A 27,165-nucleotide genomic window follows, 5' to 3' on the forward strand; every position below is an offset into this window, starting at 1 on the left:
ATAGGTGCTGAGGACATGGAAGATGGGCTAATGGAGATGCGCTGGTGCAGACCACTCTGTAGGGGAGAATTATTGAAAGAAATGTATTCCTCAATTCGAGGGGACAACAGGGTGCCGGGAGCGTGGAAATGTGCCAATGTAAGATCCAGAAGAAGAAGGTCCAAGGGAGGGCACAGCTGTCTGGGAAACCTACTGCACCACCCCCCCTCCTCGCTGGAGCCCAACCCCCACCCCACCCCACCCCGTGTGTGTGTGTGTGTGTGTGTGTGTGTGTGTGTGTTTGGGGAGGGGAGGGGGAAGGACAGATAAGGACCTGACTCTGAGGGTCTCAACACATTTCTTTCTGTGCCAAAATTCTGTTCCCGTTTTTGGTAGGCCAAAAGTCCCAGAAATCCCTGAAGTAGGAAAAAAGGAAAAGACATGTACTTTCAAACCCGGAGACCCAGCTCCCAGCCAGGAGACACGCAAACCCTTTAATATCCTTATTCTGGATCCACTTAAATGGAAACAGCCCCCAGTATTTTTAGCTACTGTGTAATTGAAGTTAAAAAGAAGGGGCGGGGTGGGGAGGGGATGCAGATTTTTTTCCTTTCCAAGTCAGACTAAGAGACTGAGAGAGGGGAATTTCTCATCAGCTCTTACGGAGCCCCTGCCTGGAAGAGGGAACACCCAAGCGAATTCATTGGCCCCTCCTCTGGCCCTGAGGGGATTTAAACCCAGGGAGGGAAGCAGAAGAGAGGAGAGAACCAGGGGCCCATCCCACGGGGGTCCGAAGTGTTGGACGGTGGTGCCAGCAGCCCCTGAGGTAAGAGAAGCGCTGGCGGAAGGTTTACCTGTGTGAGGGAGGAAGGAGGGGGGGGGGAGTTCGCTAGTTCACGGTTGAGGCACACGGCTCCTGCTGCTGGACATCCAGGCACAGAGCTAGTCTCCTTTCACCCCATGAGGCGTGCAAACCAAACCCAGCAAACGTTTCTCAGCATCTGAGCACAGTGTCTGAGTGCTGTAGTTCGTAGGACTGTGCAGGTCCACAGAGAGGATTAAGCAGGGTGCTTCCTTACTGGGTCGAATGCGGATGCATGGAACTCCCAACCTGGGCTGTAGAAAGGGCTTCCTTCGAGTCTTGAATGTCCCCCTCATCTTTATCCACGGGTCCTTGGGAATGTCCGGGCTCTTCCCCTTTATCTGCCAAGTTGTCTGTAAAGCCCACTTGTTAGAAATGCTAGCGCCAAACTTGACTTCAGCTGTGATCAGGCACCGACTGATAGCTTTCCCTCCTTCTCTAGCGTTCTTGCGCATCAAGTATGTTAATGTTTGCAAAAGCACTTGAAATACTTGGTGTTTATTCAAATACTCTATTTTTTAGGTCTTCCTTTTTTATTCTGTAAGAGGACATCTTCTTCTCCCTCAATTCTAATACGATTCCTCTCACTGTGATTTGCCGAAAAGACTGAGAAACACGGCAGGAAATGGTGAAGTGGCCTACTCTTGGAAGGCTATACATTTCTGTCTTTCTTTCTCTTTGGTGCTGGGAGGATGGGGAGCAGGGAGGAGAAAGACAGTAAATAGGGAGAATTGAAAGAAGGAAACTTGACTTGCTTATAAGCATTACAAAGGAACCAGCCCCAGCATAAAATACCAAACCACACCTTTCTGGATATGAGCTAGTAGGACTGCCTACTCTCCACTGGTTTCCGGGAGAAGCCAAGGGGTCCCCAGGTATCAGGAGACAGCTGCGTGGTCAGGACCAGATAGGGGAGATTGTGGGGAGCATAGAGTCCTTGTGGAAAGAATGGGTACCTTTTGGCACTTGGGTGTTTGTTGAAGACTCAGAGGCAAGGTGTGATGTTTGGTGTGGGGAAGAGGGAAGGAGGAAGAACTAGGGCATATCAATAGTGATATCACTTTTCCCAGAGAGGAGGAAGAAGCCCCTGACATTCTCTCTCCCCACTTCGATTGCCCGAAGGAATGCTATGGCCCCAAGTTTGTGGCCTGCAGTTGATTCTTGGTGAAGGAAAAGAGGACAGGATGACTTCCAATCATCTTGTGGCTTCTGGTTTCCATTCCGCCTCTGCTCTGTGGTTTGAAATGTGTAGACGAAGGTCTGTCCTGTGGAGACGCCAGAGGAACTCATGCCCGGGCCCAGTGGAAACTCTTGTCCATCTACCTAACCTTCCAGAGTGTTGGCTCCTATAGGGTCTGGATGCAGACATGAGATCATGCTTCAGGCCCCATGGCTACATCTGGAGACACTTGTCTGCATAAATCATGCTAAGACCTCAGGCCTTCAACCACCTTTGGAATGTGCACCGTTGTCCTCAAAGGCCCCCAGTGAGAGTGGGGGAAGCGGTGTGAATCCTTGGAGATTAACAAAGCCCCCAGGCTAGATAGAAGGCTGACATGTTGGATTTACTATAATCCGTGGAAAACCACTTGTCACCCTAAAGAAGCGTACCCCGTTCCCCTGAGGGCCTCTCCTCGTTAGCATTCCGCTGGAGTGGGTGCCATCAGATGTGTCTCCTGCCCGTGGGAACTGGCCGCCCGGCGTATCAAGTAATACTTCAGTGTTCTCCAACGTTGGCTGTTTCATTGTTAGCAGGGAAGGAAAGACCCTGGATTTGGGCCCGTGTGTCTATTCTATCTTCTCACTTTGCCCCCACAGAGGTTAAAGGGAGCCCTGGTTGCACATTGGGCTGCTAACCTTGAGGTCAGCAGTTCGAAACCGCCAGGCAGCTCCCATAAAGAGGTACAGTCTCAGAAACCTACAGGGGCGGTTCTATCCAGTCCTATAGGGATGCTAGAGTCAGGGCGTGCTGTTTTGTTAGATTGTGATTCACTTCTGTGGGGCAAGTTGACGCCTGTGTCTGATGACCAGGGAGAACTTCTAGAACACTCAGCCAGGGGCCTGGCACCCAACGCAACAGACCAGTTGCCATCGAGCTGGTTTCTTGGCGACCCCTTGGGTGTCCAAGGACAACTGCGCTCTAGAGGGCTTCCAATGACCAAGTCTTCAGAGTCGGTGCCCCGGTCTTTCTTCGGAGGGGCCTCTGGGCGGCCGGGAACAGCCAGCCTTTCAGAGAGCAGATGAGCGGTTTACTGTTTGCACCCCACCCCTGCAGACTCGGGCACCTCCTTGCTGCTGCTGTGGTACCTTACAGGTGGCTGCAGCTCCCGGTGACCCTGTGTGTTGCCAAGCAGGACTGCTATCCCGTATGAGATGGACTCTGTAGAAGCGATCGCCAGGCCTTTCCCTTGCGGTGCCGCTGGGTGGGGTGAACCACTAAGCTCTCCATTAGCAGCGGCGTGGGAACGGTTTGCAGGATTCGTGCATAGCAGGATTCGTGCATAGCAAGGGGCAGTGATGTCTGGGTCCCTCGTGGCATAAGGTTGGTGCATAACATGGGACGTAACAATGGTGAGGCTGGCGCAGGAGCGGGCGGGGCTTCCTCCTGTGGTACATTGGGTCGCTATGAGTCGGACAGAACCGACTGGGCAGCACCGAACAACAGGGCAGTTACTATTCCCATCCCTCAGGGGAGTTTTGCAGGCCAGACTGAGATCCCTTTGACAAATTACAACAGCGAAAGGAGCCTGTGGCCTCCCAGGAGGAGGTGAGAGTGGGTGAGGCAGACTAGCCTTTCTGTTTCCCAACTCCAGGTGTGTGGGTGCAGTTCTTTAGGAAGTGGGCCCTTACACCGTGGTGTGAGGGTCATCTTCAAGGTCTTGCTCAGCAGTGGGCTGTGTAACCTTGAACTGGGACTGTGGGGCTGCTGCGTGCTGCCTGTCATGGCACCATAAAACTCACTCTTAGTCTTCGCACCCGTTCTGACTCCTAATGACCCTGCAGCAGAATGGGCCCATAATGATTCCTACCACAGAAAGCCACATTTTCCCTCTTGCCCCAGCTGGCTGCCTGGTACCCAATCGCATGCCCAGGTAAGAGAGTTCAAGGACACAGATTAGAAATAAAAATGCCCCATGTACTTGGTTCAGTGGGGGTGTAGCCCAGGAGAAGCGCAATTGCGTGGCACAGCATCTCCTTGTACACACTGAAGGATGGGGGACTTATGCCCACACTCAGCACAGAGCCTGGTGCCCAACACAAACACACCAGCTGCCATCGGGAAGACTAGATTCAGGATGACATCCTCATGGGTGTCAAAGAGCACCTGAGCTCCAGAGGGCTCCCATGGATCATCAAGGGCGGGGTGCACCAGGGGAGACTCCTCAGCCACTTGAAAACTCGCTGTCTTGGGCCGACGACCTGGATGGCAAGGCCCTAGGGCAGTGGTTCTCCACCTTCCTAATGCAGAGACAGTTCCTCATGTGGAAAATTATTTTATGGTTGGAGCATCACTACCATAAAATTATTTTTGTTGCTACTTCATATCTGTAATTTTGCTACTGTTGTGAATCAGGAGACCCCTGGGAAAGGGTTGCTCGACTCCCAAAGGGGTCTCGACCTACAGGTTGAGAACCGCTGCCCTAGAGTGACCCAGCACCCACATCATAATGGAGACACTGGTAGAGTATGCCCTGAGGGAGTCTGGGGAGGGAGGGCGGGAGGAGTTTGGGATCTTTGTGGCCTCCAGTCCGCCCCAACTACTCATCTCCTTCGCTGTCCTTCACAGGTCAGTGATGCCCGCCCTGTCATTTGGGGACAGAGGGTCTTCTTCAGTGACTCCACTGGAAATCCAGACTAATGCAGTTTTTATAAAACCCAGAGCAGTGATCTCATTTGCTTGTGGTTAACTGCAAAGGCAGGATGAGGTAATACGGGAACGAGAGAAAGCCCTGAATTTATGTACAAAGGTCTCTAATTGGCCATGCTCTCTCTGTGTACGTCGTACTTTTCATCCTGACCTGCACGTGTGCCCCGTCTTTGGAGGGCAGGACTTGAAGCAGGCTCCTTCTGGATCTCAGAGGCCCGTCCTTTCCCCTGGGCCAGGCAGGCTTGATGGATCTCTCTGCCTGCAGACAGAAGGCTGCTTCCTCGTGTGTTTCTTAGGAAGGAAATTCTCGGGCCTCTCATGAGAAAGTGACCAGGATTTGGCCTGTCTAATGGGGAAACACACTTTTATCTTCACAGGAGTTTAGGGAGCGCACAGGCATGGGGGTTCGCTATTGTTTGATGAATTAAAGCTTTGATGTGAACTGCACACCTCTGTGTGCTTTGGGTAATTTTATTTTCAAACAACTCCGCTCTCATAGGAAATATGGCAGGAAAAGGACATTTGGTTGTTTGTTGGTTTGTTTTCCCCATTTGGCAGAAAGATGAGGAGCATGGAGGCAGGGAGTACCCCGACCTGGTGTTGGGTCTCAGCTCTCCCACTGAGGAGCTGCATGTCCTTGGGCAAGTCCCTCAACGCCTCCCTCTCCAAAAAGGCCCTTCTCCACACAACAGCCAGACTCACCGACCTGGGCTGAATCTGACTCCCGGGAGCCCCTGGGACAGAGCAGAACTGCTCAGGGTTTCTACGATGGCGCATCTTTATGAGGACTGAGAGTTTGCTCTTTCTCCGGAAGAGCAGTTGGTGGGTCTGAACCCCTGACTTTATTTTGACTCGCAGTGCCATGCTTAACCCACGGTGCCATCAGGGCTCCTTCACAGTCTTTAGGCACCTGTAAAAAGATTGACATTAGTTGACTCCCAGGTTCAGAGGATTAAATGAGAATAATGACTACAAACTACTTAGTACAACAGCCAACGTGAATTAACTACCCCCCTTCCTGCCCCCCACAAAGAAATCTGTGACTAGTATTACTTAATTCTCAATATATTACTTTGGCCAGGACTGTGCTGAGAGACTTAGGATACAGAGAGAATCAAGAGAGTCCGGCCCCTGCCACCCTGAATTGAGAGGGGCATCTGGGTCAGGAACACATCTAGATGTGAGCGCCCGGCATTGGGCTGAGAATGAAAGGCACAGGGGTGGATGTCGTTACTGAGAGGATGCAAATGCAGACAGGCCAAGGCCCTGGGATATCTGCATCTCTCTGAGGGCCTGAGGACCAGGGCACCAGCCATCCAGCTCACAGCAGCAGCACACACCCCAAAGAGTCTTTCTCAAAAGGCAAGATGAGGCCTCATTTGTCCTGCTTCTCAGTGAGCCCCATCTTCCTCTTCCCACCCCCAGACTCTGTCACAGTGATGAATTAAAGCTTTGATGTGAACTGCACACCTCTGGGTGATTTGGGTCCCCAGCCCTGTCACAGTGATAACACTGTCAGCGTCGCTGAGGCCCAGGTACTTGGGACTGCTAGTTTTCTGCTGGGTGTTGTGCACATGCATCCCATGAGTGAGCACCCTGCCCTGTTGCCTCATGTATTCATACAGCACGTACCCCACTCTCCGTGGGAAACTCTTCCTCAATTAGATAACCATCACCGTTTGGAAACTCATTACCCTGCATCATGCTCGGTGCCTGGCTCCCTGTCGCCCACCTTCCCTCCCTTGTGGAGATGTCTGTGGGATGCTGTTCCTACTCAAAGAGCTGGTGACATCACCCTTTGCAGAGGCCATTGGCGGTGAGGGAAGACAGCACCTCTCCTTTCATGCGGAGGAGCGAGAGCCACGAGGCTTCTTTCTTCTCTTCTTGCGCACTCACCACGCTAAGTGGAGGGTTTTCTCTCCAGGAAAATCTGACACCAACATGTGAAACCCAAGAAGCTGTAATGAGCAAGGACATCTTCCTACAACTCCGAACCAAGGGTGACGTGGAAGGTTATGCAAGTACTTCTGGGGCTACTCAGATTCCCGCTTCAAACCCAGCAGGGTGGGACTGGACTCTGGGCAGCCTTGCTGTGGTTTATGGCAAGAGTCTGGGTCTTTTTTTTTTTCCCCCCTCATGAATTCAGAACTTCTTCCGAAAACCATGTGTACTCCATTTAGGTCTCAGAGAATCGGGAGCCTGGGGCGGGCGGTGGGGCTGGACGGTCGGGAATGGGTAGAGAGACCTGCTTCATTAGTACGATTGTTGCCTGAACTATGGACTTCGGTCAGTGGAGGCCTTGGGTCCTGCCATGCACGTAGTAGGCCCTTTTGAAGTCGGACTGTGTTTCTCTCTGGAAGACAGAGTGAGTGCACGGGTTAGTTACTGGATTGGAGGCTGTGCACCTGGGTTTGACTGTGTGGGCTCACCTGTATTAGTTGTACAGTCTGGGGCAAGCTGCTTGGTGCCTTTAAACCTCAGATTCCCGTCCTGGGGATTAAACAGAGAATGTGTGTGTGCCTGTGCTGTTTATTATTGGCCTGAACTTTTAAAGACAGCAATCAGGAAATATCGTTAGTTTTATTTTATACCTAACGTTCCAACAGACTCTTCCTCCTTGACAAAAAAATCTCAAGCAGAACCTAGAGCTTTTCTGGTCGTGCTGGGGATGAGAAGTTGCTTGGATTAGATAGGCAAGTGCATTTCTAGATCAGACCCTCCAGCCAGGGCAGGCCGTCTGTCTTCGTCCAGCTCGGGCTTCCAATAGGGAAGCCTGGGCTCTAATCCCGACTCTGCCATGACCTAGTTGGGTGGCTTCCAGGAGGTGGCTTTACCTCGCAGGTCTGCTTTCCCCCTCCTTTGAATGGGGTGGCACCGCTGCACAGAGCGGCAACTCGGTTAGTCCCGAGGACTGACGACGCACCCAGTCAATCAATGCCTGGCACTGTCGGCAGCTCACCAACCGGACAGACACTGCTTTGCTGCCTTAGGCTCCGCTCCCCTCATAATGACACGATCTCACGGGTGGTATGCGATCCTGAACACAACGCCGCGCGGTGCTGGGCCATCTCTTGGCGGCTGCTATGCTGAAATCTACTGTTTGGGCCGCTGGGTCAGTCCCCCCTCACTTCACTGACCTTCCGCTGACCAACCATGAAGCCCCGCTCCAGTGACTGGGTTTCCCAATGACGTGCGCAAAGTAAGTAAGACGAAGTCTCACCATCAGGGCCAAGTGAGGGCGGTGGACCCCAAACTCTGGTAGCCTGTGGTGCCGATTCTCCACTTCGTCACCCATTTGAACTAGATATGTACCCTGCATCTGTGGCTTCCCCGTCTTCAGTTTCTGTTACCCACAGTCCAGAACATTAAATGGAAAATTTCAGAAACGAGCAATTCATACAAATCAGAATTGACCCGATGGCAATGAGTTTGGCTTGGTTTGAGGAGTTTTAAATTGTTCCTTCTCAATAAACTCTCCTGTCATCTGGGCCATCCTGCCCAGGACGAGAATCCTCCCTCTGTCCAGTGCAGCCACGCTCTGTCACTGACCAGTTCCCGTCATCAAGCGTCCGCCAAGGATCGCTGGCAGTGTTTGTGCTCAACTCACACTTCTTTTACTTAACATCGTTTCTGTTTCTATGAGAGATTGGTGCTAATCTCTTCCTATGCCTACTTGATAAATTAAACTTTTTCATGGGTGTGCTTGCACAGGGAAAAATAGTCAGTACAGAGTTCTGTGTTATCCATACTTCTAGGCCTCGGGGTGGGGGGAAGGGGGGGAAGAAGTGGGGTGGGACATATCCTTCATGGATAGGGGCAATCTCTACTATCTGTCTATCTGTCTGTCTGTCTCTCTGTCTGCCTATCTATCTATCTGCATAAGTCACCAAACATTGCTACAAACTCATAGAATACTTTATCAAACAAAAATATCAAATGTCAAGATACTGCTTTTCACCATAGGTGCCGCTTAGGCCCTTTGGGCCTCAAAGTGGTGTTTCAATTTTTCTCATTCTCCCCTGAAGAATTCTGTGCTCTTCGGTGTCTACCACGTTAAAATGGCAGTTTTGCACAATGGGGCCGGGAGGCAGGCCTCAAACTGCTTTGTTGTTTGAGTTTGGGGGGAAAAAAAGACATCTGAAGGGGCAAAATCATGGCTGTAGGGTGGCGGCCGTCTCGCCGGCCGGCCCGCCTGCCCTTGAGGACGGCGGCTGCATCTTCCTGTTCTGATGGAAGCACATGGCTCGGTGCAGGTTTCCTGGGCTTTTCCTCACCAGTGAAGTTCCCAATTTTCTGAAAACTGCTTCCTAACAAGCGCCCTTGATTGCCCTGTGTCCTGTGAGAAAACCTGTCAAGTTGACCCCTTTGGGGTCCCCCAAAACATTAGCCATAGTCTATTGAGCAGATCGGATCGCCACACCTTGAATTACATGGCCTAACAGATCTCCTCAGAAACCACTGTTTTGACTGGGCTTTCCATCTTCAAAGGCACCCTAGTGAGACTACACAGCTAACTGTACTGTTGAGAGAGCCTGTCTGCAGCCATCCACCGACCACAGTGATACGCTTAAACACATTTCACTGGAATAAACTTGTGCAGGTATAAACTGGAGCTTTTTGATTTACCCTATTCTACAAACACATCCATGTGAGGGGACTTCAGTTTGTGGAAAAATGAAATTGAAAGAGAATGAAAAGTTCCTATGAAGTCTTTGAAGACTTTTCATGTGCAGTGTGGAGTGTGTGTGTAATGACGATGCTGTTAGCTATGATGTAACTTCTTTTTAAATGCAGATCTGAGGCCTGCCATTTTAGCACAGCGAGATGACCTGGATTATAAAAAACTTAACGATGTGGGCTACTAAGATTTGTGACATATGCCACACTGGCTATAAAAAGAACATCCTACCTAAAATTCTACAACAGAGAACATGGGTCAGTGAATGGAGTTGTTCCAACACTCAGTCTTAAACTGATCTCTCACAAGTAAAAATGGACCACCCCACGTTTTTCTTTAAGTATTTCAGTTTTGATGTTCATTTCCTAACACAGGCGATAATTACAAAGGCAAGAGGAGCGCAAAGTGACATGTAGCCCAGTGCAAAGCATCCAGGAGCCACCAGCGAGGGCCCGATCCATTTCTCTGAACGTTTGCCGGAGAAGAGCTTGGTTTCAGAGCATAAGGGGGTGTGAGAGATTTTGGGGAGAAAGAATTTTCCAAGACGTTTTTATATTTTGCTGGCTGGGAAGCAGGGGCCATAAGAAGGAGCCTAGTCCCAGATCAGGAGACCTGGGTGAGGATTGGCCCTGCCTTCCTGCTCTTCTTGCCCACACCAACTTGCTCAACCTCTCGGGGGCCCAGCTTGCTAGCGTCGCGAAGCTCTGTGGCGTAGTGGGGGTAAGCATGGACTCTGAGGTCAGATTGCCGGGCTTCACATCCTGCCCCTCATCATTGTGTGCCTCTGAGCTGTGTCTCAATTTCCCTCTCTGCAACATGGGGTAATCACAGTACACTCCACATGGAATTGTCCTGAGGGTGGACTGGGCTAATCTATGTAAAACAGAACAATGCCAGCCGCAGCAAGTGCGCTACGCACAGTCATTGTAGTGATTGTTAAGGGGGAGGATGCTACCAGGGTTGTTGTGAGCCCTCAAGACAAGCAGTTCTCCTTGTGGATACTGAATGGTGGGTGAGTGTGGAGTTTGCAGTGAGGAAGAGGGCCTCCCCAGTCATGTGAATAGTGTAAGACAGACAGACAGGAGGCAGGAAGCGCACTGTGTGCTGAAGGAAAAGACAATAACTCGGCTCAGCTTCTCTGGAGACAGAGGATGCTCTCTTTCTGCGGATTTCTCAGCTTCTGGTAGACTCTTGGAGCGCATTTCAACGGTCAGTTGCATCCGGCAAAACTCCATGGCTTCTCTTCTCTTCCCCCATTCTGAACACAGGTCTCCTGGCGGGTCTGCTCGTTCTCCAAGGATGGGTCTCCAGGCTGCGCTCTGCTTCCCCCTGGGACTCCTGCTTGGCTCTGTGCTTCTGACAGCCTCCGCCCCGACCACTCCCGAGTCCCAGGGCTGCAGCAACCAGGAGCAACAGGTGACCGTCAGCCACACCTACAAGATTGACGTGCCCAAGTCCGCCCTGGTCCAGGTGGAGGCAGAGCCTCAGCCCCTCAGCGATGATGGGGCCTCACTCCTGGCTCTGGGGGAGGCCGGAGAGGAACAGAACATCATCTTTAGGCACAACATCCGCCTCCAGACGCCGCAGAAGGACTGTGAGCTGGCAGGCAGTGTCCAGGATCTGCTGGCCCGAATGAGGAAGCTGGAGGAAGAGATGGTGGAGATGAAGGAGCGGTGCAGTGTCCAGCGCTGCTGCCAAGGCGCAGCTGGTGAGCTTGCTGCTAAATATTGGTCCAGTTTCCCACCTCACTCTGGGGGCTGCGTCCTCACTCTTTATTCATTCCTTGGCACCATTTCCTGGAGGCTTCTGGGAGCCCTGACAGAAATTGACCAGCAGTCCTTGAAGTGAGTTTAGACTTCTGGGTTAAATCCCCCCAATGAGCAAACGCTGAGGGGTCGTTTTACCCGCAGCTTCAATCTCGCCTCAAAAGAGACGAAACGCAGTGGAGAGGAAAGATCAAGGTCTTTGGAGCTAGTCGACTTACTGGTGCCTTCGAGTCCATGCTGGCTCATAGCGACCCTATCGGATAGGATGCCCCTCTGAGTTTCTGAGCCGGTAACTCGACAGAGTGAACACCGTGGAGCTAGAAGAGTCTAGGCTCAAATCCCAGTGAGACCACTTTCTAGCTGTGTGGATTTAGACAGTCCTTCACGTTTCCCGAACGGGTCACCATCATTCTGAGCACCAGAGCTGATGTACTTAAGATCCCTGCCCTACAATATTCAGCAAACTGTGACTATCTTATCAATGGTAAAGTCCTGTGATTTGATTTTAAAAACAGCAGTGGCCTTCTCCTTGTCTTCCTGCCTTTAAAAAGCAAACCATAAGCTGTGTCCCCCACCCCCACCCCATCCAAACCCACTGCCATTAAGTGGATTCAGACTCATGGTGACCCCTCGGGATGGAGAAGTAAATCGTATGGAAGCCACAGTCTCATCTTTCTTCTAGGGAAGGGGTGCTGGGTTTGAACCACCGAACTTGTGGTTAGCTGCTCAGTGTTTAACCCACTGTGATAAACCTACTTTGCATAGATGTTATTACCCCAAGGAATCGCTATCAGAAGCGTGTATTACTATGGTGACACAGAACTGGACTCTGGGGCACTGCCACAGATAAGACCTGTGGGCCCTGCCCTTGAGGGGCTTTGGACTCATTTTTTAGGAAGGAAAAGAGGGTGCTGGGAGGAGCAGGGATGGGGATCAAGGCCTGCGGTGGCCAAGGACTATTGGATTACAGCAGACTCTTCTGGGATAGGGTCCAAGAGGCCCCCAGCCCGCCCCTTCCCTGAGCTTAGGTTGGGCTACTCTAGGAGCCTGGGTGGCCTTGTGGTTAAGCATTGGACTGCTAACTGCAGGGTTAGCAGTTTGAAACCACCAGCAGCTCCTGAAGAGAAAGGCTGGGTTTTCCACGCCGATAGAGAGTTACAGAAACCCACAGAGGCCAGTCTGCCCCGAGTCACTATGAGTCAGCATCGATTCCAGGCCAGGGAGTTTTTCTGTAATTCTGTAGCTCCCTCAGGCTGGTATGAATTCTCTTTCCCAACCTTGATTCTGTGCTCCTTTCAGAGGACCAGGCTTTGCTTGGTCCAGCGCATTCTGCCAGGAGCAGCAGACTCCGCCCTGGCCGGCGCCCACCTGCCTCCCCAGGGACCTGAGCCTCTAACCGACAAGCCCACATCCAGGCGGGAGCATTTACGGTCCATTGAGAGAAAGGGAACCCTGCTAGTGCGGAGGCTTCCCTGGTGGGCTGCTAACTGCGGAGTTGAAGGTTCAAACCCACTCCTAGGCTCTCTGGGGAAGAAGAGGAGACTGTGCCTACAAAGACTTCGTTTCGGAAATCCTGCACAGACAGGGTAGTGAGGAGCCGGCGTCTCCGCGGTGGACGTGGGCTCGGCTTGGTTTGGGCTGTCACAGGCGACACAATAGGACCAGAACTCAGTGCCTGGATGGAGAAGAGAAAGGGAAGGCTATTGGTTCAGGTGACTTTTTTGCCATAGACAGAAGGAAGTTTGTCCCGATTACAGGTCACCCAGCCCGACCCACGTTAGAAAGGGCGGATGGACCCCCTGCCACCCTGCATCTGCCCCGGAGACCACCGGGCTGCCCTTCCTGGGCTCTGGACGCCTCAGCCCCCGTCTCCTGTCTGTCCTTCCCTCCCCAGATGCGAGCCGCCACTGCAGCGGTCATGGCACCTTCTCCCTGGAGACCTGCGGCTGCCGCTGCGAGCAGGGCTGGGAGGGCGCCCAGTGCGAGCGGCCCGCCTGCCCCGGCGCCTGCAGCGGCCACGGGCGCTGTGAGGACGGGCGCTGCGTGTGCGACGCGCCCTACGTGGGCCCCGACTGCGCGCACCCGGCCTGCCCCGAGAACTGCAGCGGGCACGGCGTGTGCGTGCGCGGCACCTGCCAGTGCCACCGCGACTTCACCTCCGAGGACTGCAGCGAGCGGCGCTGCCCGGGCGACTGCAGCGGCCACGGCTTCTGCGACACCGGCGAGTGCTACTGCCAGGAGGGCTTCACGGGCCTCGACTGCGCCCAGGGTGAGAGCCGTGCGCGCGCCTCCTCTCAGGGCACCTCGGGCTGCGCCCACCCGCAGACAGCCGGAGAGGGGCAGGGGCGCCTCCCTCGCCCACCTGCCCCATCCCCACGGGCCTGTGAGAACACCTCCTCCAGCTTCGGATCGCGCCCCCCGGGGAGGAGCCTGGCAATGGGCTTTGCTAACGGGCTTCTCAGATGCGGGAGCAGTGGGCCACGGCGGCTAGCTGGTGTCCCGTGTGTCCCCCACCCCGTGGGCCTCCTCACAGACCAGACCATGCAGAATCACTAGTGATAGTTTGAATCATAGACTAATATGCGATTAATATAGGCACACATTGCTTAAGTGTATCTCAAATTGTGTGACTTCTAAAACGACATTGGCTTTGGTCTTTCTCCTTTCCCCTTCCTTACTATTCCATCCTCACAGTTCCCTAGTACCTATTGTTACAATATTGTACCACAAACACGAGGAAATGTGTCAAAAATTAGGGATGATATACAAATACCTGGCAGCAACAAAAACCACAGCCTCTGCTGGTTTGCACACAGCAGAGGAAGCCATGCGGCTGGAAATGCCGTTATGACTGGCCATAAGGCTCTGGCCAGAGACTCCCCCCCCCCCCGCCCCCCCAAGGCTACAAAATCAATGAGCGTCAAGTTCCAGCCTCCCAGGGATATTTATAACATGTACGCGGGGATTGCAAACAAATGGCTTTTGTTGTCATGACTAACAACAGGAGATTTTTATACAAAGGAGTCCATTCCTGCTGAAACACTGCACGACAATTTTATACACAACCAGAGCCTCGTCCTGCACGATCTCCATCTCCACCCCTACCCCTCCTCAGGGTCCTGGACCAGGACGTGAGAACCACTGGTCTTCTGTGATCTAACGGTTGTGTGGGGTTAGTTGGTATGACCTCCCAGTCAGATCGGGAGTCACTTCTGGTGAGAGGAGGGGTGTACACGCTACATCTGCGTCCTCCACCACCGCCATCCCATTGCCCTGTGTAGAATCAGCCAGTTACCCTAGAGTCAATTCTGACCCTTGGAGACGCCGTATGAGCTGGAGAGGGGTAGTCTGTGGATTGTTGTTGGCTGATTTCTCAGGAGTATATCAGCAAGCCTGAACCCTGGGAGGGAGCCTTGAACTGGCAACCTTTTGGTGAGCAGCTTCACTCACCGTTTGCACCACCTTGGGAATAATAGATGTTCAATATGTGCTCACTGGCTATGAATTCCTCCCTGTGTCTCCCCACCCTCGCCTGTCCCCACCCGCCCTTCTCCCTGCAGTGATCACTCCCCAGGGCCTGCAGCTGCTCAGGAGCACCGAGGAGTCCCTGCTGGTGAGCTGGGAGCCGTCCAGTGATGTGGACCACTACCTCCTCAGCTACTACCCGCTGGGGAAGGAGCTTTCCGGGAAGGAGATCCAAGTGCCCAAGGAGCAGAACAGCTATGAGATCCTCAGCTTGCTGCCCGGAACCAAGTACATCGTTACCCTGCGCAACGTGAAGAAGGACATTCCCAGCAGCCCCCAGCATCTGCTCGCCACCACAGGTGAGGTCGTAGCCAGCTGCCCCGGAAACCAAAACCTCACTACCATTGAGTCAGCTCTGACTCACCGCCATCCTACGGGACAGGGGAGGGCTGCCCCTGTGGGTTTCTGAGGCTGTAACTCTTTTTTTAAAAAAAATCATTTTATTGGGGGCTCGTAGAATTCTTATCATAATCCATACATACATCCATTGTGTCAAGAACATATGTACATTTGTTGCCATCATCATTCTCAAAACATTTGCCTTCTACTTGAGCCCTTAATATCTGCTGCTCATTTCCCCCCTCCCTCCCCACTGCCCCACCCCATGAACCCTTCATCATTCATAAATTATTATTATTTTGTCATATATTGTCCGACATCTCCCTCTGCCTTCTTCTCTGCTGCCTCCAGGGAGGAGGCTATATGTAGATTCTTGTAATCAGTTCCCCCTTTCTACCCCACATTCCCTCCACCCTCCGGGCATTACCACTCTCACCAATGGTCCCGAAAGAGTCATCTGTTCTTGATTCCCTATGTTTCCAAGGCTGTAACTCTTTATGGGGGTAGAAAGCCTCATCTTTCTCCCTGGGACCAGCTGGTGGTTTTGAACTCATGACCTTGAGGTTAGCAGTCCAGTGTGTAACTCACTACACAAGGCTCCAATTAAAATGTTTCTTCCATTGTCCCCACACATACACTTGTACTAGTCAAGCCATTTCTTGAATTGGGGTTTTTTAAAAAGGTGGCTGCTGTCGCCTCTCCCTGCTCACTAGATCATCCATGGCAGTGAAGGCAACTAGTCTGCTAGATTGGAGTGCAAGGGGTTCTCTCTGTCCAGAGATTAGTAACATCGGATTGCTTGCTTGCTACCACAGACAAGCAGCCGAGGGGTAGACAGACCTGTGCTCCCAGGTCCTCATTACGCCTGAGACCAGTCCGTGGGTTGGAATGATAGTTATGTGGCAATAGTTGAAACTTGTGTTGGTCAGATTCATCGCAGCAGGAAACAGAGAGCACAACCCAGGGCAGGAAGACGACTTCATCCAAAGGTGATTGTGATTTATCACGTGTGGATAGGGATTGAAGTAGCAGTCGAGGGTCACCCCAACCTGAAGGGGAAGGGTGGTGTCCCCCGAGCCTCGTGGGGAGGCCTCATGGTGTGTGCTTTCAGTAGAGAGGATCCAGCAGGTCTTTTCAGGGACATAGTGAGGGATCCGTTGTCCTGACTGCTCTCACCACCTGCCTTCTGATGTGTTAGGGACTCCCACTGGCTGAACCGGTTAGAAAAGGTCCAGAGGGAAAAGGGGTCCAGCCTGATGCAGGCCAGGAAGCCATCACCTTGGATACAGAGCATGATGGGAAAGTGGTGGCTAGATCTGCAGGGTGAGCAGTGTCCGGGATGCCACCAGAGGGTGTGGAAGGAGAGCCCTCGCTGCTGACTCTTTTGAATGTCTTGTTTCCTGGTGAAAGTTCTTAAAGCAGCCTACATCTTCAAGGACTTGCAGCAACTTCGCTGTTTTTGCAATTGCAATTCCTTCCTTCTTCATGCAGCACGTTTTATTGAGCTTCTGCCACTTGCCAGGCATTGTTCCTGGTGCCTGTAGAAGCAGCTGCCTGTGTTCTTTCCTCCCAAGGAAGGCTCCAGGGCGGTCCAGAGGAAGGGCCTCTGGCAGTCAGCAACATCAGGCCGCCTGTCTTTGCTGGGGATGGGCGGGGTGGATCACTGTTGGAAAGGTCCTGGAGGGTTTGCAGTGGCCTCTGTCAATGCCCTCTTGTCAAAGTCCACCAGGAACACACGGTTGGGGTTGCATGAGTTGGGTTTATTGCTCATGGTAGTGAGAGAATGCACACCACGGGGGCCTGTGTACCACTCAGGAAGATGATGCTGAGAAAGAACATGTTACAGTGTTTGAGCTTGTGTTTAGGTGATTCTGGGCGGATACAGGCAGCAGAGATAGGCTTTGTATGGATGCAAGGATGGTGAAAGGAGGGTGATTGCATGTTCGGCTCAACGAATGGGTGGCCCAAATGACCACTCATTTAGAGGTTGGCCTTTCAAACCCACCCACAGATGCCTCTAGACTAGAGACAGGCCTGATGGCCTACTTCCTAGAAATCCCTGTGAAACTACTCAAACATGTCTGGAGCTGCTGTGAGCGGAGACTGAATCAACAGCAACTAAGACCGAAACCATCTTAATACATTGAACCTAGCAAGAGGGCAGATTAGAGTGAGGCTGACGAGGTGATTGGAAAGCAGCCATGTTGAATAGTCAGGGTGGGGGAAGGTTGAGTCATTTTGGGGGTTTGGATAATGTTCACCCACGATTATGGAATGGCCTTGCGGTCTTATTCCATCACAGTCAGCATGGCCCTGTCACATGCTGATGCTCTATGACTTCATTTCTGTTCACCAGGAGAACACCAAGGCCTAGCTGGGAGTTCTAGGCTGATGGCCAGATGTCAGCGGCGACGCTTCTCCTTTCCACCTCTCTCTCTTGCTGCAGAGAGGATCCAGGAACGGAGAGACACCTGTTTAAAAACTCTTGGATTCTTGCTCCAGGGACTTGTAAATGCTTGCAACTGCAGCGTTTTCCTTTCTGCCTAATCTGATTCCAGTCAAATGCACTCTTCTTGACTCCTCAGGGAACTTCAGACAGAGAGGCGCTTATCTCTGAATTAATCATTTTTAGTTAAGTCCCTGCTTGTCCATTTGGTGACTCCCTCTCCCTTCTCTTAAGCCATGGAGGACCCCTCCACAGTCTGCACAGTCACGTCTTAATCTGCCCTTGAGCCCCTCATGGAACTCTCATTCTCACGAGCAGGCCTAAAGGCACGCCCTGAGGCTGGCAGGTGGAAATGCTGCAGACACCCGGCTCCCTGGTCCCTTGTCCACACGGAGTCTATGAGAGGCTCCAGAGACCTGGGGGTCCCTTCCTGATGCACCAATGCTCTGGATCCCATTCTTGAGACGTGGTTAGTCACCATGGGTGGGGGCGCCTCTAAGGAGGGGAGGACGGGGCTATCACTCAGAGAGGAGGCCTGGAAGGCCGAGGGACTTGTCTTCAAATGTCGAGTTCCAAATGTCGAGAACCTGGACATTGGAATTTAAAGTGCTCTAGAAAGGACCCAATGTCACCTACTTTGTCAACAACTTCTTGTCCGTGGTTATATATTAATCGCTACTATGTCAGGCTGTTGTTTCAGAGAGGAAAACCCTAGGGAGGAGCAATGCATGTCTACACCTCCCCCCCCCCCCCCAAGACCACCCTTCGCCCTCCTCCCCGCCCATCCTGGAAGCAGAAGCTAGGCAGCATGAGACTATCAGGAGCCAGGCAGGTAGAAGTGCTAACATTTGGTGCCAGCTGCAGGCAGGATGCTCAGAGGGACCAAGTGGAAATTCATCTGCTTTCCAGCTTTGCCTAAGGTTAATTCTACAGGCGGATCTGAGAGGTGAAGGCTTTGTCTGGGGAGAGGTAGCAGGAGCTGCCTGTTGTGATCAAGCTATGCTCCAGAACATTCTAACGCATTTCCTTAGCTTTACTTGATCTTCTCACTATGAGTCAGGCCCGGGAGAGCAGGGACTCTGTAGTGGAGGGTGAATGTCAGATTGGTGCAATTTGGACTCTGTAGTCCAGGTAGCTGAGCTGAGACAAGTGGTCCAATGTCTGGTCATGCCAGTGTGACGAGCCTGCTGCCTGGCGTGGCCTGGGCAGCGTGGCCTTCTTGACGAGAGCTTGCCCTCAAAGGACACTTTGAAACATTTGCTGCTACTTTGGTAGCTCGAAGGCACATGTCGGAGCCCTGGTGGCAGAATGGGCTCACGGTTGGGTTGCTCACCACAAGGTCAGCAGCTCAACACGACTAGCTCCAATAAAGATCGACAGCCTTGGAAACCTAGAGGAGCAGTTCTCCCCTGTCTCGTAGGGTTCCCAGGAGTCAGGAACAACCCGGCCATGGATTTGACTTGGTTTTAAGTCCCACACTGAGGACTATGGCTTGAGGCTGAAGCCTGGTTGCAGGGTGCCCAGAAGGGGACTGGCTTGGTAACCCACTGTCTACCAGAACATCTGTTCTCACTTCTTGCTCCTGCACACCTAGACCGTGCTGTGGTTGGCGCTGCCTGGGTGACAGACGAGACGGAGGACTCCCTCAATGTGGAGTGGGAGAACCCCCCGACCGAGGTCGATTACTACAAGCTGCAGTATGGTCCTTTGACAGGACACGAGGTGGCTGAGGTCACCGTGCCCAAGAGCAGCGACCCCAAGAGTCGATATGACATCACAGGTAAGAGCCCAACTCTGGGGGTAGGATGCTGAAGTGGGGATGTGCACGCAGAGGGGACAGCACCCCACTGCTCACGAGTGTCACAGAGGGCTCTGGGCCCCCAGGAATCCCACCCAGACACTCACCCCTGAAACTCCCAGACACTTACCCAGTCAGGAGGTGCAGTCCCCGCTCTGCCATCTCAGAGATGACTACATAATCCCGGGCGACTCTTGTTAAAAGCTGACACATAGCTGACGTGTCCTCCAGGTCAGCTGGCCCTCTCAAGGACCCTGTCTGTATCTCAGCATGGATTCCAGGACATATAGAAATTGGGAATACGTGTGTGTGTATGTGTGTGTGTGTGTGTATGTGTGTGTGTGTGTGTGAGAGAGAGAGAGAGAGAGAAAGAGGGAGTTTTATCAGAATTTAAAATCTTTAAAAAGAGATGATTTTAAACACCATGTGCTGCTGAGTTTTTAGGAGGTTTGGGTGGAAATGCAGTGGAGAGCCGGCAATTGGACGGCTGCTTAGGAGAGAGGCCATGTCAGGGTGGACCAAGTGTGGTGATGCCTGAAACCTAAACTATTTTCCTGACCTTCTGCAGGAAAACTCATCCTCATTGTCAATACCAACTTATGAAAGGCCCTTTGAGGGGACCCAGGCAAGGGAGGAGCGTGGAGGCTGGCTAGCTTGATGACAAACCCTCCCCTGGGCCCTGTTGTCCTGTCAGCTCCCTGTGTTTGATCTTGAGAGGCCTCCGTGGGGCGCCCCCTGTCTGCGGAGAGGGGGTGGTGATGGAGGACACCCGTGCACAGCACACACGCAGCCAGCCCTTGGGCTGCCGTTAGCTCTGGGGGTCTGAATGTGTATGTCATGAGACACTGCCCTTCAATTGGCCCGAAGCAGTGGTTCTCAGTCTTCCTAATGCAGCAACCCGTTCATACAGTTCCTCACGTCGTGGTGACCCCCAACCAGAAAAATTATTTTCGTTGCTACTTCATCACTGTAATCTTACTACTGTGATGAATCAGGCAATCCCTGTGAAAGGGTTGTTTGACGCCCCAAGGGGGTCAAGACCCACAGGTTGAGAACCGCTGTTCTAAAGGGATGCAACAAAAAACAAAAAGCCGCAACAATCTGGGCTAGTTATTCCAGCGAAAAGGAGCGAAACATTGGGGGGAAAGGGTGATAGGGAGCAGGAAAACATTTGGGGCTGTCCATAAAATTGGGAACTAAGTGCTAGGAAACCCCATTCACTTCTTCTCCCATTCCACTGGTCCTCCTGCTGTACCTTCGGGAGAGGGCAGCCTGGGGGAGAGACGGAGGCCCTCACCCTCTGTCACAAGAGCCCTCCCGGCAGGGAGAGGAGGCGGGACCCAGCCTTCACTAACAGTCTGCTCTGTCTGGCTGCGGGCTTCCAGGTCTGCACCCCGGCACGGAATATAAGATCACTGTGGTGCCCATGAGAGGAGACCTGGAGGGCAAACCCATCCTCCTGAATGGCAGGACCGGTAAGCACTACAGCGTTTCCTCGCGTTTCCTTGAGTGTGTGTCTTCTCTGGATAGAAATCCTGCCGTGGAGGGAATCCAACTGTCGGTACGCCAACATCTGTTTTGGGGTGACAGGGAGATGGGCGCCAACCTCTGCTTCTTGCCATTGAAACTTTCTTCGAGGCTCTTGAGGGTCTTGGAGTCAAGGGAAAGGAGCCTTTTTATTTTGAGGAGGCCTGCTGGCGCAGTGGTGATGTGCTCGGCGTGGGCTGGCACCCAGCAGCCGCTCCGCAAGAGAATGACGTGGCACGTGGTCTGCTTCCAGGCAGAGTAAGTCCTGCTCTGTTCTCCAGGGCCACCGTGCGCGAGAATCTATGCCCCGCAGGCGGTCTTGTTTACTTTGATCACATGATCATGTCCAAGGCATTTTATTTTCTTGGACTCTGACACACAGATTTATGTCATTTAAAGACAGGCGATCTGTGATTTTGTTTGTGTCACGTCCGTGCATTCCCTGACGGGACATCAGCTCCAAAATGTCAAAACACCTGAAAAGTCCTCCTGTGAAAGTAGCCATATATCCAGCCTCCGAGCATTGAGAAAATGTGTACAGACAGAACCCTGTTCTCAATCGGCCACCATTGACTGATTTATTAATGAGGACCGCACTTGAAATAAAGCCATTGGCACAGGCCATGTGCAAGACATACTATTTGAGCAATACTGAGCTACGGGGCCGCCTGGGATACCCAGGGCCTGCTGGCTGCCCCCTGCCTCCCCCCCCCCCCCCGCTGGGAAGTGAAGGTCTAGAACTGGGACCTGCAAAGCCGTGCCACGAGGGAGAGGCGAATCCCCAGAGACTGGCTAAGAAGGCATTTCAGAAACACTTTTTGGAAGGTTTATTTCCCAAGGGTGAGGGCAAGATGGTGTTTGGATTGATTGTCCCATTTCAACCACCAAACACACGACTCATCTTACGTACAAAGGACACATTTTATGTACAAAGGGCCACTCACGAAGGAGACAGATATGTGACTTACTGTAAGAACTCTCCAGTAGTGGGTGTGCAGACTGTCTCCAAAGGGGTCAGTGGGAACATTCCAGTAAGTCGGAAAAGAGCATGCCCTTCCTCACGTCTGGTGCCCTTCTCTTTGGCTGTGGCCTTTGAAAGCCGACTCCATGTGTGGCATCGTACTAACTAAAGCAACCCTGTGGCGCTACCATCATCGTGGCTGCTGTCATCATTGCTAGTTTGCATATAAGAACACGGAGGCTTAGAGAAGTTATGCCGAGGATCACCCAGCCAGGAAATGGGAGAGCTGGGATTTGAACCCAGTATGCCCTTGCTAATTTTTCTGGGCTTAGATACAAGCCTGCACTGCATCCCACTTTCACCCTCTGTCCTCTCTGCCTGCTGTTGCTGTTTATTTGTTTATTTTACTATATCGTTTACTTCCAAAGGAAGACACTATCTGGGACACCTCAGGGCCTAGGGCGGTACATGACTCTGCTTCCCTGACCTCTCTGGGCCTACCCAACCTGGGCCAGTCTCAGTCCTTGCCCACTGGAAGCCTTGTGGCAGCCGGACTATACCTGTGGGTTCCTAACACAGAAGGCCCTCTTTCTACCTCAGTCGCGTGCGCCTGCTGCAACCCCAGCCTAGGAAGCCCCCCACCGTTACCTCTGCTTGTGTTGGTTGCCACCAGTCAGCTCCAACTCCCGGCCACCTTTATGCAGGACAGAAGGAACTGGTGCCCGGTCCTGCGTCATCCTCATCGTCATTGCCGTGGCTTGAATCTTTTGTTGGGACTATTGCTTCAATCAGTCCGTGGCATGGACGGTTTCCCTCCTTCTGGCCGGCCTGCTACTTCCCCCCGCATGGTACCCCTTCCTAACAATTGGTCTTTCCTGATGACATAGCCAAAGTAAGGGAGACGAAATTCCTCCGTCCCACTCCCCCCCGTCCCCCACTAAATTAAATCCAGCGCAAACTTCTTGCAAGGCACTGAGTTTGCCACTAGAGACGCAATCTCTTGAGAAAGGTTCCAAGATGAGAAGCCGTGGTTCCTGCCCAGCAGTGGCTCACACAGTCTCACCCATCCACCCAGTCTCGGTTCAGGCCTTCCCTTCTCCACCCTAGCCTTCCATGATCACATTAAGACCCAGCCTTGCCTCTGAGTTGCTCGAGCGTTTGCTCACATATGGCCTTGATTTGCTAGTTGATCTTTCGAGTCCATTATCCCATCTAGAATGCCAGCACTGAATAAATAAGTAAACGGTGTTGTTTTTACTGTTGTTATATCCCACAAGCAGGATGGCATAGTTTTTACTGAACTGCAAGTACATCTGGGTAATGTGTTCTAACAACATAAAGCAAAAGAGAGAGCGAGAGAGCATTATTTCTCAGGCCAGGAAGCTCAAGACTGGCTGGACTGTTGATTAGTTTATCCGAATAAAGAGGCCCTGTTTTCTGCAACTATTTTTGCATCCCGCGAGTTGGAAAACCCACTGGGTTTCAAGAACCGCATCAGCACGTGCGGGGAGGTAATGACACTGGCCAGGTATTTTCCATTGACCAAGTCAACCAGGGGAACTAATGCCCTGAGAGAGAAAGGGCTGCCTGAAATCTTCACCCTGTTAGTACCCTCTCTGGGCACCGAGGCCCCTTCCGCCCCAGAAGGGCACGGCTTCCCAAGCAGCTCAGGCAGGCCAGGCTAGTGTTGTCAGAGCGAGACGTCTGGGCTTTCCCGTCAGCCCCCCAGAGCCACGCTTCAGTTCAAAAGACAAAGAGGCAGCGCATCAAGGGACAGGGGGGGGGGGGTTCCTTTTCCCTCCGTTTTTCCATCTGCAGAATGAACGGTTGGACTAAATGACTTCAGATTGGCTCTTCTTGCCAATGTGGATGCCTGTGATTTCCACAAACCACGTCTCTGATTCATGCTTTTCCACTGGGAGCAGAAAACAAAGGCTGGTTTCCTTTACACGTGCATCTGTCCACTTGGCGATCGTTTTCTCGGAACGTGCCTCCCTCAGGCCATGCTACCGACCAACTCTTTTTGCTTCTCTTAGGATCTTTCTCAGTTTGTATGACTTTTCCAGCTTGCTACTCTGTTGGGAAGGGCCCAACCCCTAGCACTTGCCTTCACCAACACCTCCTGTTCCCATATGAACCCCTGCAACATCGCGGCTCCCCGCCTCCACGGAGCTGCCCGACCCTCACAGCCAGGGGCTGGGCACAAATGGCAGCTACCACGAGAGCACTTGCTGTATGCTCACTACAGTGGGTCTTCTTGAAGGTCCGCCTCGGATCCTTACAGTAGCCTTGCAAGCATAATTCTCTCCAGTTTCCCCGAGGAGAAGTTAAGAGACTGGCGGCGAGTGAACCAGTTGGAGAACAGCTGAGCTGGCATTGAACTCAGGCTCGCCTGAGCTGAGAAGCAAAGCTGGAGGAAGAGGGGTGGGCGTCTCTGAGCACATTTGCTGCATACGGCCCCTTGGTCCAAATGGTAGGAGATACTAGAGGAGACCCAGGAAAGCAAGCCAGAGACACCCCTATTCCATGGACGCACTTGTTCCTCACACCCGTCCCCCAGCTCATATCTTCATAGATTTTAGACCCTGCCACTTTTCACCATGCCACCTTGGCGACCCACAGTACACGTGTGGACGGAGAAACCCATGGGCACAGCCAGAGGACAGCCACTGCCCACCCAGCCCCATGTGAATAGACAGCATCTCTCCTTGGTGGTTCTGGGCTTAGGCAGTGGACTGCTAACTGCACTGCCCGGCTGTTCAAACACAAAGAGGAGGCTGTGTGCGCCCGGAACGAGGTAGAGACTTGGAGACTCTATAGGGTTGCTGTAAGTTGGAATTGACTTGATGGCAGTGCTTTTTGTTTCGAGTTGTTTTGTTCTTGGAGAGGGTGTATATAAGCATATCCAAATTAGAAAAAAAAAACATCTATCTCTTCTTTGAAATGGGACTCATTTTTATTCTAATTAATCCATGCAAACTCAGGTGAGGCCCAGCTACCGACCTTTACAAGTCTTATTTTAACTCTCTCTTACTTTCTGCCACCGCTGCCTAGGAAGATCCTCCCAGGTCTACTCACGGCCAGCAGCAGGCAAGTCGTACCTGGAAGAGGACGTTAGGGCCAGGTGGGGTGAGCCTGCCTGAGCGTGCCTTGTCACGGAGGCTGCAGCTGTGGCTCGTTTGTGAACTGGCCAGCTACTGCGGCTACTGACAGGCTGTGGAAAAACTGTTGATGATGTCCACAGCCCTGCTTGGCAGCGAGGGAGATTTGGGCCCTAAGCCACGTGGGGAGTCCTTCCTCCCATGCCTGCAGCTCAGCATCTGATTCTCATCCTGAGAATTGCCGATGGAAGAGGAGCTCGGGGCTAGGGATGTTTGTTGTTAGGGAATTGAGAGGAAAGGCGGTGAGAAGAAGGGGGTGCAGAGTCTCGAGTTCTATGCTGACCCTGTCTCTCAGGGCTCTGTGAGTGGGGAGAGGTCTCGTCTCCTCTTTGGGCTTGTGGCCCAGCAGGATGTGCTCCTCATTTGTACTCTTCATAACCGGGGGGACAATTGCCTTTTGCTGGTTGTTCTTCATCCTCGGTTTCCCAGGACTGTTGGCGTGGGGAAAGACGCTTCGGGGTTGAATATTGCTTCCTCCACGCACTGGTGTGGATGTGGTGGGTCTCTCGGCACATCTAGGCAGCCTCTTGCCCTAAGTTGACCTTACAAAGCCTTGGGCCGTGCTGTAAGTCCTGACAGCTACAGGGGCACACACGCCCTGGGGGCAGAGGGAGGGGTGGGAGGCAGTGCCGGGACCCCTGCTTGCTGGAACTGTGGCTTGGCTTGGAGAGAATGAGAACAAACTTCAAGAGACAGGACTGTTGGGTGTTCTTACGCTCTTCTGTTGTTCTCATGTTTCCAACCTCAAGACCCCTATTTCCACTTCATCGCTAATTCCCCAGATAAGCTGGTGGGGGTGTTCCTTACTCCCTGTGATGTGCAGAATGTGGGCATTGCCCTTAAGTGCTGGGACTTTGTACAGGAAAGGACCACAGGCACTCTCCAGAGCATCCTGCTAGCCTGTGCAGGCTCCGAGGCCCTGGACCGGCCTTGCTGATGTATGAATTCTCATTGGTCTGTGCTGGGGGAGCACTCGGCCAGCGAGGCACACCACGCCCCGTCTCCCAAACCCAAAGCCAAACTTAGCACCATTAATAGATTCCAACTCATAGCAACCCAATAGGACGAGGCAGAACTTCCCCTGTGGGTTTCCGAGACGAAATCTTTCTAGGAGTTGAAAGCATCTTGTTCCTGAGAAGCAATGGATAATTTTGAGATGCTGACTTTGTTTAGCAGCCCGATGTGTAACCCACGATACCACTAGGGGTCCTCGGAGGACTATGATCCAACACCAGTCTCCCCCCCACCCCCACCCTCTCTCCAATATCTGCTGTTGCTGGATTTCAGATTGCCATTACCTTACAGACTGTATTTTATTTATAATTTTTGTTCTTAAAAAAAACAGCTTAGTGATGCTGCTGTTCTTAGGATTTTATGGTATAATGAAGTGGAAATGTGTATAATTTGACATATGAATGGACTCAACTTTTGGTTCTACGCTGAAAATGCCCCACAGTGAACTACTCCTCGTCCCACACTGCTTCTCACCCCCTCCTGCCAACCTCCCGTCCCTCAGATCTCCATCTGCAAATGGCCATTCCCGCCACCAGATTGCACAGGGTGCACACGAACAATTCTCTGTCTCTCACATCGGCTCCATCAGCATGTTTCAGAGCAATTCTCTTCACCTTTGAAACCCCTAAAATCCACCCCTTCTCTCGACCTCCCTCACGTGTCGCTCCCCACTGTCCTTGCTCACAGAGACTTGTCTGAGCTCCCTGGGAGGCCTCCATTCTCCACCCACTGTGGGCTGTGCTTTTCACAGCAGCCGGAGAGAGTCTTTTCAAACACCAGGCAGATCAGTCATTTTTCTGCACAAAGCCTCCAGAGGCTTCCTGTCTCATTCGTGTCACAGTCCATGCCACGTCAGAGGTGTTTAAGGTCTTTCAGAATCTACTCACCCCTGCTCCCTGCACTGGCCTTGCCTCCGGCCACTTGACTCCTGTGCTCCCTCATACCAGGCACACTGGCTCTCACTGCTCCGGGCCTGCGGCAGGGCCTTGGAACCAGTGGTCCTTCTGCTTACACACAACCCCTGCTCTTGTTTGTTGAGGTCCTTTCAGAGATGCTATCTTCTCAGTGCGGCCCACCTTTCTGCACTTGCCTGTGTAAAATTATAAGTGGGACTTATCAGTCCCATATGCTGTCTAAAATGATCAATATCATATTTATACACCACAAAATCATAGAAATAAGCTTTATATAAGTAGATGCCTAAAATGATCAGTATCATTTGTTCATCAGTCGCTAATTGC

At 52.4% G+C, this 27,165-nt stretch overlaps 1 protein-coding gene across 1 annotated transcript in view; it reads left to right on the forward strand.

The window, feature by feature from the left end:
• Window positions 1-723: 723 nt before the first annotated feature.
• Window positions 724-27,165, forward strand: part of TNN (tenascin N) — a 96,904-nt gene continuing 70,462 nt past the window's right edge. The window contains exons 1-6 of the mRNA XM_075527785.1: window positions 724-805; window positions 10,656-11,095; window positions 13,048-13,422; window positions 14,714-14,977; window positions 19,058-19,243; window positions 20,647-20,736. Of these exons, the coding sequence (XP_075383900.1) occupies window positions 10,687-11,095; window positions 13,048-13,422; window positions 14,714-14,977; window positions 19,058-19,243; window positions 20,647-20,736 (1,324 nt within the window). The 5' untranslated portion in view covers window positions 724-805; window positions 10,656-10,686. The remainder of the gene's footprint in view (window positions 806-10,655; window positions 11,096-13,047; window positions 13,423-14,713; window positions 14,978-19,057; window positions 19,244-20,646; window positions 20,737-27,165) is intronic.

Source organism: Tenrec ecaudatus, chromosome 1 (genome assembly GCF_050624435.1).
Source record: "Tenrec ecaudatus isolate mTenEca1 chromosome 1, mTenEca1.hap1, whole genome shotgun sequence".
NCBI lineage: Eukaryota > Metazoa > Chordata > Mammalia > Afrosoricida > Tenrecidae > Tenrec > Tenrec ecaudatus.